Consider the following 20,010-nt stretch of genomic DNA (forward strand, 5'->3'; position numbering starts at 1 on the left):
CAAAATAAAATATCTTCGTATGTTTCTAAATTATTAGTGACCCACATTTAAAGTTTTTATATTCGTGCGGTTTACTTATATTTTGATTATTCCCAAATCCACAATAACATTTTAACATTTTATAGAACCAAACATATACGATACAACAATGGTGTTATGACACTTAAGAGAATATCTAGAGTAACGTATGAACTTGTACAATATTTACAGGATGCTACAGGTTGGGCACATTTTCTTGAGAAAGATGCTTGCATTTACTACGTTATTAAACATTTCCATTGCAATCGTACACTTAAATATAAAATTAAATGTGGAGCATTTTCTTTCAAAGGGCAGACAGGCCATTTTCTAGACATAGCGATGAAAAGAAATTTGTTCAATTTGAAAAAATATCTGCTCCTTGCCAAATAAGTTCCCTAACGACCGCATAATTGTTACGTATTGGCAGTACAAAAAATTTCAATTAAATATATACTCACCCGCCTCGCTGGGCTTAAAAAGTAATTGGTAAAGAGCACCGCATTAAAGCCTTCACTTACCTTACTCTCTCTTATACCCTGTCTGTAACACTCGAAATAATGGTAGGGATTGTTTTACACAAATAAAATATATGGACGGCTTTCTATTTTTTTTAAATGTAAAATAGTCATAATTCATTGAGTATATCATAAAAATGGCCATGAATTGATTTTACATTGAGTATTTTTACAGAAATCTGTAATTTATGGTAATGTCAGATTAAATTTAATTTTTTTTTAAATATTTTTTTATAAATTATATCTCATGTGTTATTCTGATCATACATCAGTTATGTTATTGTTAAGTTTCATTCAAATACATTCATTAGTTTTTGCGTGAAACCGTAACAAACAAACAAACATCCTGATTTTCACATTTATAATATATAGGTATAGGGATAAGAAGTCTATAAAGGTTTCAGTCTTAAATTCTTATTCACGTTATTACAAGATCCAAAATGTCGACATAGGATATGTCCTGCTGGTAGATCGAATGGAGTTAATTTTCGTATTCTGTACGAATAATACTACAGAAAAAAACCAAGTACGGAGTACACACATCCTACACTGAACATTTCCCTGGCCGACGTACTAGTATCACGACAATATTTTATTCATACGGTTTAGCTAAATTAAAGTTGTTTTATTGATGAGAAAAACAATATAACGAGAGAATTAGAATGAAAACTGACCATATATCGAACAATTTACAATATTCACAATATCGAGCGCTGCTGTCCATTTTAAAATGTGTTTATGTGGTTTTAAAAACATTTCTCTCGATACAACAAACAAACCAATATCATCAATTTTTGTGGTTAGATTATCTCGTAACAAAATACAAATAAATTTGAAATGGGAATTCATAAATAATTTTGTCTGTTAGGTTTGATACTCTTTGTAGTATTTGTAATAATAATAGAATTTTGTAATGTAATCCCAAACAATTAATAATAAAAATTAAAAAACCAATAAAAAAACAAGACTAAAACAATATAAACTAAAATGTTGAAAATAAAAGCTTTTGAATATGGAATATTATGAATCTTTTGAATCAATTTCAATTTGAATCTTTTCAATATTTCGATTTTATTGTTCTATAAAAAAAAACTTTTAACAAAAAGAAAACCGACTTCAAAAGAAAAACTTTTCTTTAACAAATTAATATGCACTAAAAAGTAAAAAAAAAAAAAACAACGATAATATAATGTAGTTAAAATTATTGTTATTTTTGGAGTCGGTGTCAGCCAAGCTAATGTAGCAAACTGTTCTGTTCCCTTGGCTGACACCGACTCCAAAAATAACAATAATTTTAACTACATTATACCATCGTTATTTTTTTACTTTTTATTGCATATTAATTTGTTTAGGAAAAATTTTTCTTTTGAAGTCGGTTTTCTTTTTGTTAAAAGTTTTACACTAACTAATATGACACTAAAAAAAGAATCATCGAAATCGGTTGGCGTCATCGAAATTTTTGTACCTAGTAATAATTCTTACGACAGTATTATTTTTAATACAATAATCGTTGAATACTGAAAAGAACAAAATCAATTCAGTAGTTTACATAATGACTTTAACAGTCGGGACCCATTTAAATCTTAACCGACTAAAATCTTCCCAGTTAAAGTTGTTAGGTAAACTACTGAACTTGTTTTTTTTCTTTTCAATTTTTATTTAATGCAGTCGGTTTTTTTGAAAGTAAATTTTTTTACTATCGATACGAAAAGTATCGATTGTGGAATATAGTTAGGGTTGGCTACGCTCGTCCAGATTCTATTCTTTGTTCATTTAGAGGTTTTATAGAGGTTCATACATATAGTCTGTAAAATTGGAACCATTTTTAACTCGGTTTCGAATTAAGTGAACATAATTGTACATTTTAAAATAAAAATGGTTGAAAATAAGAGAATAGAATATTCTTGTGAGGTAGGAAGAGATACTTGTAAATACACATATACACACATATACATATTATAATTATGATTATTATATCCTTACCTATACATGTGTGAAGTAAAAAAAAGTTGCTTTAAATTTAATATTTTAAAAGCATTTTTTTTTTTTCGTTTTCCTCTTTCCATTCCAATATTTAATATACTTTTAAGTATAGCTCTTCAAATATTGCTCCCTTGACAACCAACATAGCACACTCGTTATATGGTCATTTTTCTGTATATGAAAGCATTTATATACCATACTTTACAATTTTCACTTCCGATATAAGTCTAGAACTCTAGAACGTTTAAAATAAGTTTCTAAAAATAGTACCGCAACCAGAATTCTTGGTTATATCCGTACATTGTATATTAAAAATACGACAAGTGAAATTTACAAAATTTAAGCAAACCCCCGACAAATGCGGTCTTTTTCTTGTAGTTCTCTCTAAACTGAACCTATTTTCTTGAAGCATAGCTAAAAACACTACTCTCCTTTAAATTTCTTATTTAAGAAAACAAAAGAAACAAAAACAAATAAACAAGTCATCTTCTAGTTATCTGACGCACAAAATTGATAAAAAAACGAAGATGTTATTAGCATTCAAAGATTGTTTCCCATCTCCTTTAGCAAATAGTATTATATATAATCTCTATGGTGATACCGTGCAATGACATCACTAAACTATATCTCCCTCTTTGTATTAAGCGCTCAAAGATTATTGCCCATCTCCTTTTAGCAAAAAGTTTTATATGTAATCTCTATGGTGATACCGGTTAATGACGTTACTAAACGGAACCATATGGAATCATTCTCTTTGTTTAATTAGGAATTTTAATCATTCGTATGTTGCATACTACTAAAGACTTTCAAAAACCGACTTCATTTTTGTGCACATTCAGTGGAAATTCTTCACCTGAACGAATCACTGTATACATAACAGTAACTACTATGACCATTTTTAAATTGAATTTTCAAAATTTTTAGGCGTTGATCATATTTGTAATTCTCTATGGGTTAAACCACAAACCACAGGTCCTGAAGTCAATTATCAAAGTAGATATAACTCGCGAAGCAAGTGTTGTATGCACACTATTTTCATTGCATTATATACTATAGTAAGGAACAAAAAACATTCGTAATATAGTATAACAATATTTTTACCTATTTACGGCGAGGGCTATTATATTGTTTGGCAAGTATGTATCTATGTATGCATATAGATGATATATTTGAGACTATGTTCATCTGTTCCCTCAAGTATGAAATATCGTAGGAAGCGTCTTGATCGTGCGCTGGTTGTAGGCTATATAACGTCACATTAAATTGAATAATGATACACCCCTAGAGGACATATTGATACCCGGTTGAATTAAATGAAAGAGCTTAATTAGCACATTTCAAAAACACATATATTATTATACTTTATCAAGAAATTGTAACCTCAAAATAATTTAAATATAAATAAAGTTCAAAACTTAAAACTCGACAACTACAAAATCACGCTTTAAAGTTATGAAAGAAGAAAATATTCTCATCTAAGATTTTATTTATAAAATTTTGTACTAGGAGGGTTTTGGTTTTTTTGAACTTTACTTCATGTTATAGTCTGTAATTAAAGAAAATTCTTACTTCGTAGATCCTTAAAAATGTATAGAACAATTTGCTTTCAGAGAGATAAGATATTATTGCATATTTTACCGTAATTTTACAAATGACAGAGATAATATTATTTCGAATTAGTTTTAACCAGGGAATAAAATATTTTAAAAAGTGGTTTTTACATTATTTTTATGAGTACCTATTTTTTAAAGAAATTAAAAATAAATTGATACAGATATGAGATAGGGTAAATCTGATCAAAATATTTAATCAGAGTACGTCTTAAAATCGATAATGTTGCTTTAAGAAGATAAGCCAGGAGAAGTTTTTTTTCCTCAAAGTAACCATCTTTAATAATTAATTTAAATTCTTAAGATATCTCCAAATAATGCTTCTAGGTAAGATTATGTTTAAGAATAAAGAAGATATTGCTATGAGACTTTGGAAGAAAAGAATACACTTCGATATGAAATGCAAACCTTATTATTTACTATCTTTTGAAATATTATTTAGGTATGTTTGATAATGAAGAAATTTGAAGATTTCATCGTGTTCAAGGTGTCAGATTTACGATAATAACGGGTGTTATTTCGTATGTATTTTTGGTCTTTTGAGGCCAAACGCGTGAACCTATTTTAATGATTATTACGTTAATCGATTTGTGTATTTAATAGCTATTCAATGATACGTCACTTGACATAGTTGACATAATTCGATATGGCGTCTGGTTATCGCCATATTGAACTTTCATTATTGCCATATCTTCAGTAACACTCACAAATTTAAAAATCGATTGCTGTAAGAATCATCCAAATCGACCCACGCGTTTGTGTGCCATATAGGAACACACATAGACTGATAAAACATTACTACTCCTTTTCGTTGCTCACTCGGGTATGTGTATGAATTCTTATGCATATTTACCATATACAGTGAACAATTAATGTTCTAAATTTAATTCAGCTAAATCTTAATATATCGGAAGTAGAACGTTATTATAGAACATAAAATCACTTGAGAATAAAAAATGTATAATATCAGAAAAAATATCAGGCAATTTTAAAAGGGCAAAAATATTTTTCATTCCTATAGAAAAATTATAAAATATATTTTCCAAATACTTACCTACAACAATATTGTCATATCATTTATGTAATTTTCTTAAATATCCTCCAAACCGATGTGCAGGTAGAATATTCATAAAGGCCCTTGCAATATTAGCTAGGAGAATGGCTTTCTGTGAAACTTTTTCTAACCCACCCTAAAATGTTCTTTGGATCATTCTGATCAAAAGCTCACACGGCCACAAAAATTTTAACGTTTAGTTTTCGAAGTACGAGCAATCAAAGCTATACATATATTATATTTATAGCACCTATATGACTAGGAAAACGGCTTTTTGTGAAACTCTTTCAAACCGCCTCCAAAATGTTCTTCGGAAATTTCTAATCAAAAGAAGAATGTATGTGTAGCTTTGATCGCCCGTAAGACCTCGAAAAGAAACCCGCAATCTCCTAGGTAGTATCCGTATGTTTTAAAGACGATTTCATTCGCACGACCACTGAGCCGATGTTTATGTATGGAAATATGACCTAAAAAATTAAGCTTTGCTGCTCACGATCTTTTTCTTTGTGTTACAATAAATAAAAGCTTGAGGGTGTTTAAATTTTAAAATTAAAATTTTCTATAAATAAAATATTTAATAATTAAACTTTTTGTCTAGTATGACGTTTTTCAATGGATTCATTACGATGATAATGAATAAATTCAATTATGACGTTCAAACATTTAGTAACAGACGGCTCACATAACATTATGCTTGCTAGTGATTCAATTCACGTCATCATAGAGCTTTCAAATTTTGTTATGATTATTATCAACAACCCACTTGTGATTGGGTAATAATGAAAATGTGTGCTCTTTAAAATAAATTATTGATTATCGTGAAAACATATTATGTATGTGATTAGACAAAAATTTCCAAAAAAAAAAAGTAAGCAATTTCTACTTTGTCATAACTAAAAATGGATTTTTTATTTTTTAAATTTGAAATTATGGTTTCTGATAAGTTATCTGATGAGTTTATCTAAAGTTTCAATGGACACAAATACCTAGAAATTTGGATGACTTAGTAGTAGGTATAAAGTGCTGATTCATAACTGACAAATATTAGATGAACGCTTTAAATTACAAAGTTGTTGTTTATAAATACGCAAACATTTTTTATTTAAATATTTTTTTGTAAACTGAATAATTTAGACAGTAATTGATAGCAAAAATCTAGCTTTTTGTGGGTTTGATCATTCAATTTGAACAAAAATGGTCTTTATAGAAAAACAAACCACTTTTAATGGATTTATAGGAAAATTTTTTTCGAATAGTGTCTCACAGAAACAATTATAAAAAAAAACAATTTTTTTGCGGAAAAATGTTTCTAACAAAAAATGTTACTTTATAATAATAGTAGCAACTTTCTAATTTAACTTGTTCATCTATCGATTGCCAGTTATGGAGCTTTTCATTGAGCTTGAAAACCTAGGTCAAGTTTACCTAATGTTTGCGTAAGATGTGCGCCTACACACCAAACATTTTGGCTTGATAAAATTATTTTTCGAAATTCAAGCATATGTCAACTTAAAAAAAGATACCCTTTATAGTAATGTGAGTGCAAATTCGAGTGTTTTCCGTCCTACAACTTAAAAAAATATTTTTAAAAAATCATTTATTATTAATTTTTAATACTATAAGCAACTACTTAGTAAGAACGTTGTAATTTAATTTTGTACTCGAAACAAGTGAGGCAATCTACAATATTGTTATATAAACAATTGAATTATTATATAATGATACATACTGGTAAGGTTTCATAGTTAAAATGTCTCATAGGTAACATGAAACCCTTTAAAAAAACGTAAATAGGTTTTGAAAGGCTATAGATGTAGAAAATATTTAATATCATTACAACACTAAAATGTACATCTGCTTTACTTCATAGAAACTTAATTTATTATTACACACTTAAAAAGAGATAGAACGACAATATATGGGATTATAAAATCTGTGCACATTCCTTAATTATGATTTAGATTAAGGAAATACGAACAGGGTAACAATTATCAGTAAAAGTCTTCAAAAGTAGACACATATTTAACATTGTTCTTAAGGAAAAGCGTCTGATGAACCTAATATTTCATAATTAAGAGGTAGAAAAAAACATTTAAAAAAATTCAATTAAAAGTTAAGGTATTACGAGCGCCAAGGCAAGTTTAGACTTGTGGTTGAAATTATTTGTGCTTTATTTTCAATTTTGATGATGAATTTTGATATAATTGGACGAAAATGAATTTGGATGAATTTTGATATTAATTGACTTTGGACGAAAAATTGTATTCTTAATTTTCGTCTTAGTCAACGTATAACGTAATTCACCATAAATATTTTTTTTTTAAATTTTATTATTGTGCGACGACCCCACTAGTAGTGGAGGTAATCTAACCACTTTCGAATCTGATAACATTTCAATTTCAGTATACTTGGTATATAAATCAATACAATACATAAGTAAATCACAAAAACAAAACAAAAAACAAAAATCCTGAAATTGAAATCTGATAACATGAGTTTTACACGTATGATTCCCCTCTAAATATTCTATACGTGAAACTTTTGGTTCGCTTATTTTGCAGGCTCACGTGGATGTGCATACAAACCCACCTAGTTAGTCTCTGAACTATTATAGTTATATAAATAGATTCATTCGTTTGTGCGTGATTATCGTTTTTAAAAACGATTATATAAAATAGTTATTTTCAAAGTAAATAAAATGCAGTTGTTACATATGTATGTAATTGGTAACATCTCGTTATTAATTTATTTATTGTTTTATGTATAATAATTAGTTCATGGCCTAGCTTGACTACAATACTAGGTAACATACTGTTGTAGTGATTGAATAAATCGATAATTTCCCCTTTACTTCATTTTATTATTATTATTATAAATAAGGTTAACGACCTTCGTTTTGATGTTAGTCATATGCTATTTTACAATGTATCTAGGTATATTTAAATGTGAAATCAGTGAAATGTGTTTCCATTTGTTTGAGCTTTAAAATAATCATGTGTTATTATACTATTTAAGTAAAAAGTAATAATAAAAATGATAAGTAAAAACAAACAATTAACTGAGTTAATTGTTGAAATACAATGTATAGACAGTGTTGATTACGCAATCGTTTGTACATACATGTCACACACACGTAACTGATATTCCCATATAATATTTACTATATAATTTGCGCTCTCACGGGTAAACAGTGATGTTTTCGAAAAAATGTTTCAGACAAAAGTTGTTTATTTTTTTATAAGGAACATTTTTTACATTTAAACTTTTTTTCTATCTCTAACGGTTTATTAAATGAGCCCTACGGACCCAAGACTCAGTTGACCTAACGGAAATCCTCTTAATAACGAAAATACAGTCATACTACAGCTCGACTAGAAATTTTCTTGATGACCCAGGACATGTAATGTATTAGGGTCCAAATCGGAGAATCCCGTATTATAAACGTATTAGGGTCTCATCGGGAAATCCCAATCAGTTCCCGATTGGATATGATCTAAAATTGTTCATGATGCCTCCTTCAAAAATTTTCTGAAACCTCACTTGAATTGGTGGCTTAAATTAACGACTATACATGTTCAAAAGTTTCAATTTCGATTAAAAGTGGAGCACTTCGAATAATAAATTGTAAGAATTACTATTTCAAGGAAGAATTTCAAAGCTTTATAAGTATTATTGTATCTAAAAATTCATCTAAAAAAATTATAAAAATTTACTGTCGAGATCTACAAGTACTTACTCATTTTCCTTGTATTGAAAACAATAATGGTTATATATAATATAATAGATAATTTATTTAAAATAATTAAATTTCAGCCATGCTTTGATGATCTCTTCTAATAATTAATCAATAAAAGTATGTATTTCCGTCCATATTAATATTAATTAATAGCCGGTAAAAAGTAATAAACATTTAAATAGAATTTGTATTATAGTAAAAAAAAATATTGATAAAAAAAATCGAATTAAAATGAATATATTGATGTATTTCATACATTTTAATGCATCTTGTAACTTCCATAATAATTAAAACAATATAGCATACAATCATTGAATAGTTTTTGGCTTTTTAGTTTAGGATTCAGACTTCAGGATAACCAGATTTCGAAGAAAACAGATATTTATTTCAGGGTTCGAGGATATATATCAATGGATATATATCATGATATATATCCGATATATATCAATACAAAAATGATTAAAAAAATTTAATATCATTTAGTAATTTTTGGCGTTTGTTATTGTATTTCTATTTTCCAAATTTTGATGGCATTTTAGAGTTAAAACATACTAATACTAAGTTCTAATCGTCTCTTGTCAAAAAAAGTTCGTAACGTAAGAGTAAGTTTAAGTAAGATTCAGAATCGGAAGATGATCTATCTTTACCTTCCTTGCAGTCAAACCAAGCACAATTATGAATACGACATTTTTTTATTTGATAATTAACAGTTGTTTATGAATGACTGATGACTGATTTGATAATTATAGGTAATAGACTGATTATACTTTAGAGTTGTTTGTAAAAATTATTATTTTGTTACTTAAGTGTGGGTATGACCATTGACTGAATAGAATTTATAAAATTTTGTTATGTGTTCGAGTTTTATTTATAAAATTTTATGATTTTTAGTTGATTTTGCCTGATCAAGACGAATATTTTATGTTTTGGTTTCATTTGTCTGATTTTAAGTACCTTAATAAATAAAACATTTTAGTTTTTTTTAAATATCAAAATTTTGATATATATCGGATATATATCAAAAATATCCGATATTTCGATATTTATAATAAATGTCGGATATTTTCGAACCCTGCTTTATTTGTCTAACGTTTTATCCCATAGTTATAATGGCAATGTGTATATTCTTTATTTAGTTAAAAATTTCTAAATTTCTTTATTTTAAACTGTAGTGTATTTATTGAAATCCAGATTTTTATTTTTCAAAAATTTAGACGGCTTATTTTGTATTCCGCATATTTTAAAAGATAATGATTGAAACCACAACACGTAAACAATAATTACAGAAAGTGTCGAAAAATATTTGATTTGTACCTTCATTTTTCAACCATTCCGATAATTGCGAACTGTTATTTTTAAGCATCACAACAAAGTCTGTATCAATTTGTTACTCTACTGAAAAAATAAATAAAAATAATGACAACCTCATCACGAAGTTATTCGCTCCATATTGAAATAAAGTAAAAATACTTTCAAACAATTTCCTAATGATTGGAACAAATACAACTAAATATTTGTATTTCATATAGAATAGAATTTAAAATACGAATTCATTGATACAAAATCACTGAAGTTAAATAAACAAAATCATTACTTCTATCAAAGAGATTGATTTTAGTTTAAAATCATGCATTTTATTGATGGAAAATAAAATTGTACTTAGTTGGAATATATAATCGTGTAAATAAAGCGAATATACAAATTGAAATAACATATCTTTACTTTTTCTTTAAATATAGAATCAGGTTAGTACGAAAACATATCTATCATGCCTAGTCCATATGTGGTTGAGCCAACTACACGAAGATTGTTATTACTAATAGACAGAGAATTTGGAAAAAACTCATTGATAGTGCAGTTGGTAGAGCAGTGGACTTAAGGCACTAAAATAGTAAACCATATGTCGCTGGTTCAAATCCGACTCGAAAAAATCTAATTTTGTTTGAGTAAATATTTCAGCAGGTATAAACCTTTTATTGTTTTTACCAGCTCGTGTAGTTCTGACAATCACACCAGTATTTTATAATAATATTTATTTATAAGTGGTAGAACCAATAAAAAAAAAAGGTTTAAAACTATGTTGTATTTCAAAACAACATTATTTGAAATGTATGTTAAACAGTATATTAATTTCATACAAACAACTCATGTGTTTGTGTCAACTTCCACACTCAACCCCGTTATCCCTGTTATCATGGTTATACAACGAATATTTTTTAAGATGTGCACAAGAAAGGTTTCAAAAACAATCCAAATCTTTGTGGATTATTACTGGACTGAACTCGATTCGGTACCGAAAATTATTCTGGGTATCAAATTTTTGTAACTTTATTCTAAAATGGAAGTAAAGCAAGGATGCTTCTATATTCATTTAATAGATTGATAAATGATGGAGAGTATATTAGATTAACTTTTCAACGAGATATGTTTAATTTGATACCGACCAACCGGCAGTCGTATAAATTAATTGATAAGTTGATTAAACGTTGATTACATTTTCAATCATGCTGTATTGCATTTTGTAATGAAATATATAATAATTTAATGACATTTTTGATAGATATCATAAAATTGATCAGTACAACATGCAGTGGATTATAGAAAACATTCAATTATTCCAGTTAAATTGTATTAATAAAATTTCCAACGACCAAGATTATTTTCGAATTTCAGTCGGTGTTATCTACGTAAGCCTTTTGCTATAATATCAAATTTCATTTATCAAAATCTGTAAATCAATTAATTTTTCGTCACTATAAGATCGTATTGAAAATAGCCTATAATCTAAATAATATGCTTGTCAAAACTAAGATAAATAAGTTATTGAAATAAATACCACGATACTCGATATAAAATTGTATATTAAGAAATTCTATTTAAAAAATACAATTAAAAAATATACAACTGACCTACATGTCGCTAAATATTGATATTTCGATTGTAACGCAACCATCGTCAGTAGTTAAATTTATTCATGTAACACATTACAAACATTTTTCACAAAATTAAAAACTATCACAAATTTGAAGAAAATATTTCTCAAGACAACCAAACATTTCACAACAAATTACTTAGTGGGTTTGAAAAAGTATTTTATCGACCTTAATTTGTTTGTGAAGTGGGTGTGTTTATTTATTTGAGAAATGGGTGTGTCCAAGTTTTTATTTAGCTTCACCTGTCCCGTGTCTGTAATCAAATCTTCCAAGCTTAATTCGGCCCACTTCTCGATTTCCGATTCAGCTGAAATTATGCATGCTTATGTAATTTGTATGATTGGCTGGATTGTTTATATTTTTTTTACAATTGGTTCACCATCAAGATTAAGCTGAAATTTTGAGTGAGACTACCTTGACAACCTTGATAAACGATACAATTCTAATCCACAGTAGCTAAAGCTTCTTTTTTTACAAGCTTTTATTTAACTTGCAATGTTTGTATGTATGTATGAATGTATATATGCGTTTATGTAATTATGTTCGGGTCAATTCTTGCAACTTAATTTTAAAGTTGTTATCCTTAACCAATTAAGATGAAGTTTTACATACGCGATATTAGCTTGGATGACAATACTTGATTAGCGACGTCTCATTATTTCTACTTTAGGGTATTCAATTGGTAACAATTTCCTTCTCACTAGCATTTTTCTTATTTATTTTATACTTACTACGTGTGTAGAATTGTGGGAAAAATCTTGAAAAATATTTAATCAAATCTTGCTCGTGTTGCAAAGAATATAAATAGAAAGCTCGAGTGACTCGAAAACTGGAGTACGGCTCGGGTGACATAATACTCAAACAAAAAGTATATAGATAAATAATAACCGCCACGCCGATAGATGGATAATAGCTCTAATACACATATTTTTTGAATATTTGAGATAAAAAATTCTAGGAGCATTCATTTTTTTTATCGGTCATGTATCTGCAACAAAACACTTTTTTCATTTTCACCTTATTTTTTTTACATTATACATTGAATACTACAACAAACATTTATTATGCAAATAAGAAAAATAAACCTTTTACTCAAAATTATATAGATGAGTCGAAAATCGCTACATAAATTTATAGCATTTCTATGAAAATTTTTGCTGCTTTTAATCTTCTTTAATATTGATAATGAAAATAATTAAATAAAATTTGTTGAATAAAAAAATTTCCTTCAGGGTCTTATTCAAGGTGCCCTTCAAAATTTTACGTTTTCACTGACTCGGCATAATTCACTATATCGTTTCTCGATTTAGTCGTTTACTCCTTTTTTTTGTTTTGTAGAACCATATACTTTGTCTAGGTCAGTGATTCCCAAAGTGGTCCACGATGACCTTCAAGGGGTCCATGTGAATAAAAAAAAAATAGAATTGGGGAGTCTTTGAGATGTAAACGGGAGCCTCTGAAACTCGATCTCATTTCAGTATCAAAATCTCCAGTTTTCTTAATATTAACTGACAAATTTCAAGTTGGCAATCTTTTCAGCACATCTTTGTATTATTACGTAACCATTAGCGCATCGACGCAGATTTCACTCTAAAAGTGGTGTTATAATACATTGTCCTCTCTATGAAACGTAAAGATTTACGGAACGATTACAAGAACTTCCCTACACCAAGATGATGATTTATTTGTAAATTTTTGAAATCGTTTCGATTTCCTTTCTGATGTTTTTCTATTTTTCAAAGAAATTATTTCACCATGCATATATGGTGACTTTTGAATCAATCTGTTTATTCCACAATACGGAATTGGTTTGTTGCTCAGGTGAACAAATTCTTCTTTTACATTATATTGATTTTGTTCTTTCATTCAACTGCTCTTTATTCAATTTTATTTATTCTTACTCTAACCCAAACGTAGTTAAAACAAATCATATTAGCTTTCTTCAAAATCCAGGTGTGTCAGAAACCAACTATTTGGGGAATATTTAAAAATTCGCGCATTTAAATTTTTCTTAAAAGTCGTTCAGAAGAGTTGTGAGTGATTCTGAAAGATTTTAGTATTGAGCTATTTTAGAAATACATATTGTATTGTAGATTTCTGTAAAAGTAGTCATTTGACATTACCATAAATTACAGATTTCTTTAAAAATAGTCAATATGATATATTTCACGGCCATCTTTTCTGATATACTCAATGAATAATTACGACTATTATACATTTAAAAAAACCATATATATATTTTACCAGTGTAAAACAATTCTTACCATTTTTTCGAGTGTTATAGAAAGGGGATAAGCGAGAGCAATCTTTATCAATCTTTACAGTTAACCCCAGCGAAGCGGGTGGGTATCACTCTAGTTTGTAATATTTTTAACGAAAGGTAAATGTATTTCAATAATGTCGAGTTCACGAAACAGTTTTTTAATTTTAATAAAACTTCACTCAGTATTTCAAGTCGCCGTTGTCCAGGTATGAGAAACGTTACTAATGTTTCATTCTGTATAAATTTTATTCATTAACCCAATCAAATGAATCAAATTTAACTGTATTATTTTTTTACAATATATTTTTCGTTGCTTTTTTTGTGTATACATTTTCTTTAGAAAAGTAAATAAAATTAATTGTATGATTCTCCTATGATTTTCTGTTTTGACTTTAATTTTCTCTTAACAAGAAATTTTTTTTTTTGTATTTAATATATGAATTGTTCAAACAATAGACAAAAATAAACAATACCTTTTACCTACTGGGGTGTTTTGAGATGCTTTGTTATCAGCTCTCGGTTGGTATGATTAATTAACTTCCTAAAAATAGTATTTATTATTATTTCAAAATCAATTTTAATTAATTAGTTTTTGGCTTTTTGTCCTGTACTTTTGACACAATCAAATATATTCATTAATTTTAATGGATAGAAATATTGTGTGAAATATACAATCCTATGCACACTGGTAGATTGGTTTAGCTTATTGTTTTGACATCTAGCTATACAAAAATCATTCTTGAAATTCTCAGGAATTATATCATAATATTGTAAACAAATTCCACGAAACTCCAATTTCGTTTCAATTTTTTTTAACCAACTTAGGTAGGTAAAGTTATTCAGGCAAATATGTAAAGCAAATAGTAAATGAATGTAATTTTTCTCTCTTTTTAAATTCAAACCTCAAGCATTTTTGTCTCGTGTACCGCTTGCGATGATTTTCGGTTTTGTTTATACCATCTCGACTAGGTAATATTGTATTTTTGAAAATTTATCAACTTGACATGTGTTTTGACTTATATCTAACTGTTATTGTGTATGTTGTGAGGTATAAAAGAAATCGACTATCGGGAACCTTCATTTCATCTCATATGTTCCACTTTGGGCTAGACTTATCTAAATGAGACATTTTGGAGTTCGAGAAATTGTCTAATTTATCACGATATAAAATTTAATGTAAGCATCATCAGTTTGTTTAAAAATCTAAGGACTTCTTGTTTTTAAAATCAGAAGATCTTTTTTTTTTGAATATACTGGACCCTAATTTTTTATTCGTATAATTGTTCAAAGTTATATCATGCTTCATTGTCGTTAATGCTACAAAAGTTAATTAATTTAATAGTCGGATATCCTGTTAATTAAATTAATAACATAATTTTAATATATTTTACAAAAATAATATTCATAATATTTTTGAAGTATTCAAAAGTTTGATCATTTAATGTATTTTCAAAAATAATCCATACTGCAGAAATTCTATAATTCACTTATATTTTAAGCTTCGATTTATGCCCATATTCATGTGATTCACTGTCTCGCCATTATGAAATTTACTATAGAAATATAAATATATTCTAAATACCTACACTTCGGTAATTTTACTAAAAGTTTTGGGAGCTATATCGGGTTAGTAAAGACGTAATTGTATTTTGTGAAATTACTAACAATTTTATCAAATTAATTGTTATTTTACAATAAAAGTTTGGCATTTTTTAAATGAATACATAAAAAAAAACTTTTGGAGAATTTTTACAAAAACTTAAAAATTACTTAATAAAAATAATGGTCGTCCACAAACCACAGGAGTCCAGGAATGTGCTTTTTCTACGAAAAGCATTCTTTTCTGAAACTGCTGAAAATTGATTCTTAAAATAGTGACTTGGGCGCCAGAAAACCTGTCTGGTATTTTAAACAGCCCGGGAAAATATATTTTCTGTCGAAATTAAATTTCTCACACTGTTATTTGTTTCATTGCCCGGTAACAATTTAAAGTACCAGAAAAAAGGCGTTCTAGCGCCAAAACGCTACCTGAAAGTCGTTGTAATACTGATATACTTTTCATATAGTAAATTTACTAATATTTCTTACAGTGTAAAAATACATATCACTAATATGCAAATACTGTCTTACAGTTAGTAAACTTCAAAGTGAGATTCCTTTTTTGTTACAGAGATTAAAACTTATCGAGTAGATACTTAATTAGTTATTTCAAAGTTTAATTAAGATAACGAACCCATAGATTGTAATATTAAGTGATAATTATAGTCGACAAACACTTATATTTCCGATATCCATTTTCTAATTTATTCAGCAATCTTACACACCCTTTTATTCTTTCTTGAGTAATTTTTTTCTATTTGGATGCAGAATTAGCATTTTTATTCTTTATTTTCACCATTTTCTCAACACGATATTTTAAATTTGCAACAGTAAAATGATGGTTTTACTGCTATGCAGTACAATGCATATAAAATATATACTTTAACATTTTAAAGTGTGGTCAATTTATTTATGTCTAGACGTGGAGAATTTCCTTCATTCAATAATTCTTCACTTTATACATAGTGGCCATAAAATTAGATTACACTCGAATAAATCAAAGCTTGCAATTTTCAAAATATACTTGCCATTTTAATCAAATATCAGACAGTAATGTGAATTGAACAAAATTCGTTACAAAGTAACCGTTTGAACTAAGCTAATTCTATTTTTTTTAGTAGTAAACTAGGCTAAAATGTTTTTAAGAGGAAAAACAGTTGTTATGCGGGGCATCCGGATCTCGGAGAAATTCCAAAAATTGTGTTTCAGTTACCTCCATATTTTGCATACGCCCTAATTTTGCGATAAAATAGCTTTATGATAACAAAAATAGCATCTGCATCAAATTTTCGTTCCTCGAATATAGGATCCGACCTCGCACATAGTTTACACGAGAGGTTAATTGAAAATTATTATCTTACAAATGCACACTGATGTTTATACATCGAGTTATTCGATGATTTCCAAACTTTATGGACAACTTGTATTCATTGTAACTCAAACATAAACTTTAATATATAAAATGAACTTTATTGATGTTTCATTCATCCTTTAGTCTATCAGTCTGTTGTTAACATAATTATCGCACATTGTCCTTTATTTATTATTAACTAAATATTGCCACATTCTATACTCCAATACCGGGTGTACACTTTATTTAGTAACCAAAACAGTTTACAATTTTTCTAATTTTTCAATTTATACTAAAATTCAACAATCATTCAAGATATTGAACCAAGCTGTTTTAGGCATTCTTTTGATCTTTTTGCGTCAAAAAAAGTTTTATGTGATTTGGTCATACAGAGCTTCCGAGATAATAACAAAGCTTTAAAAACAATGCTAAATAAATTAAATTTTTGAGCTGGCCAAAATAATCTTTGAACATTTTTAACAAAATCATGAGTAATTCAAGATTTTTTTCCTAAAGCCTTAATTGACAAAAAGACTTCCCTTATTGTTTGTGGTTTCAAAAATAAGTTCTCTTTTCATACGAAACTATCCTGTACTATGTGTCGATATTAAATTTGCCCATCACTACCGTCTATCAACTTTCACATCAAAATATCACAGACACTAAAATAACAATAATAGTAATAATAATAATAATCCCTATATATTATAAATGTAAAAGTAAGGATGTTTGTTTGTTTGTTTGCTACGCTTTCACGCAGGGACTCTCACGCAAAAACTATCGAATGGTTTTTAATGAAACTGTACAGCAATATAGCTCATACACCAGAATAACACACGAGCTATAATTTATAAAGATATATTTAAAAAATAAAAATTTAATTTAATCTGACATTTACTATTTTAAATTTTTATAGATATCTTTAATTTATAGTTCAAAATGATGATTATAGATGGAACAGATATATGATCATCATTTTGAACCATAAATTAAAAATTTCTGTAAAACTTTAAAATAGTAAATGTCAAACAATTCATGGCCATCTTTTCTGATATATTCAATGAATCATGACTATTTTATAATTTAAAAAGTTGAATACTGTGCATATTTTTTCACTGCTTAAAACAATACCTTCAAGTGTTATGGAAAGGGGATAAGTTAGATCAAGAAAGGTGCAGGCTATAAAGTAATGGATTTTACTTTTTAGCCCAGTGAAGTGGGCGGGTATCAAGCTAGTGTCAAATAAACATTTGAATAAAGTTTGTAATAATAATTTGTAACCTCTGACAAATATAATTATCCTAAAACAAATAATGACTTTGGAAACGCACTATATGTATGATGTGTATGTAAACATAATAATTATATGTGTATGTGATATAATAATATTGTGTATATGTATGAAGCGTAATTGTATTTGAGCCTCATGTCTTGAGGATTTCGAACCGAGTTTTATTTAAATAAATATTTACTTATATATGTATATGCATGTGGTATTTACATAAATATACAGGATGTGCTACAGAATAAATAATCATTTTTAAAAAAAATTTAAAGTCCATACCCCTACCAACTTCAAATTTTTGTATACTTACAAGCAAATACCCGCCCTCTTTGCTGGGCAATTTCTCTTTTAGACTATCACGTTATAGCCCTCACTTATCTACCCTTTTGTTCACAAGTGAAACTCGCTGACATTGTAACTTTCTATAGGTCCAATCATTAACCTGATTTTGACCCAAAAAGTACAAAAATACGGACTAAAATCGATCCAAATATTGGGTCCCTTAAAAAAATTTTAGAAAAGAGTTAGAGTTAGAAAATGAAGAAAAAATTATTGCTCTTTTCATTGTTTATATATAATTTAATAACACAAAGTTAAAAAATTTATGAAAAAATGTAAGTTTTAAAGTTGAACAGAAAAAACTATAGTAGAGTATTGTGTGTGCGAAGCCTATGCAAGTACATTCTCAGAAAAAAATTGAGGCTCATTTCACTTGCATTTCATGCTCATCCTCCAAAATAATCAAAAATGTCAATGGAATAAAATTGCCTTACGAGAATACATACACAATGCATTGAAATATACCCAGAAAGCTTGAAAACGTTTTAATTACTTTGGACACTAAAGGAATTGGAATTTTCACCCTTTTTTTAATTTCAGTCGGAAACCTTTTATTCTGCAAGAAATCATTCGATCAGATGAAGGGGCTACGGCTACATTCTATTCAATTCTAATAAACGTGCTTTATTAATCATTGTATATTAGAAAAATTGTTTCCAAAGTATGTCACGAGCGTCGATTGCTCGCGTAAGGGTGACCTTACGAGCAATCAATGCCTAGCCTTATATGATGAGTATTGCTACAAAATGTATAAATATGGGCTAAGCTGTTATGAGCTAGCCGTTTATATTATTTTATAAAAAAGTAATATTTATGATATTTTATTTGTTACAGGCAAATGATGGAATAACAATTAATCCTGAGGAAGAGAAAGCTATTTATATCAAAATGATAGAAGGTGAGTAATCTGTTTGTGATTTTCTGAACTGGTGGGAAAGAAAATTGACTAAATTTTATATAAGTTACTAAAGGATTCTTGAAATTTTGATACGTAATATATATGGAAAAAGCCGCAAATTTTAATATTCCTTAAGAAAACAGTTCAATCTCATTTTTTTTTACATTTTGGATTTAACACTATAAATAGGCATTAATACCAAAAATCGACTGTTTTGTTTGTGGAAGTTGTTGTAGACGTTCCATTAACTAGGAATTATATACCTATTTCCTACCTGAATTTCGTCACATGTTCTTCACAGCGATCCTAACCTATATATATTTTTCGAAAATAAAATTATTTTGAAATCAGTTTTAAGAAAACAGCACACTTTTTTCTTAGGCGCTTAGTTTTCGAAATAAAAATTCTTGAAAATTTAAAATT

General features: G+C 28.0%; 1 protein-coding gene across 4 annotated transcripts in view; it reads left to right on the plus strand.

The window, feature by feature from the left end:
• LOC123295269 (high affinity cAMP-specific 3',5'-cyclic phosphodiesterase 7A-like) overlaps nucleotides 1–20,010 on the plus strand; it is a 149,288-nt gene that overhangs the window by 69,637 nt on the left and 59,641 nt on the right. For all 4 annotated transcript variants that reach the window (XM_044876544.1, XM_044876543.1, XM_044876547.1 and 1 more), the window contains exon 2: nucleotides 19,524–19,587. In XM_044876544.1, the coding sequence (XP_044732479.1) occupies nucleotides 19,524–19,587 (64 nt within the window). The remainder of the gene's footprint in view (nucleotides 1–19,523; nucleotides 19,588–20,010) is intronic.

Source organism: Chrysoperla carnea, chromosome 3 (assembly GCF_905475395.1).
Source record: "Chrysoperla carnea chromosome 3, inChrCarn1.1, whole genome shotgun sequence".
Classification (NCBI taxonomy): Eukaryota; Metazoa; Arthropoda; class Insecta; order Neuroptera; family Chrysopidae; genus Chrysoperla; species Chrysoperla carnea.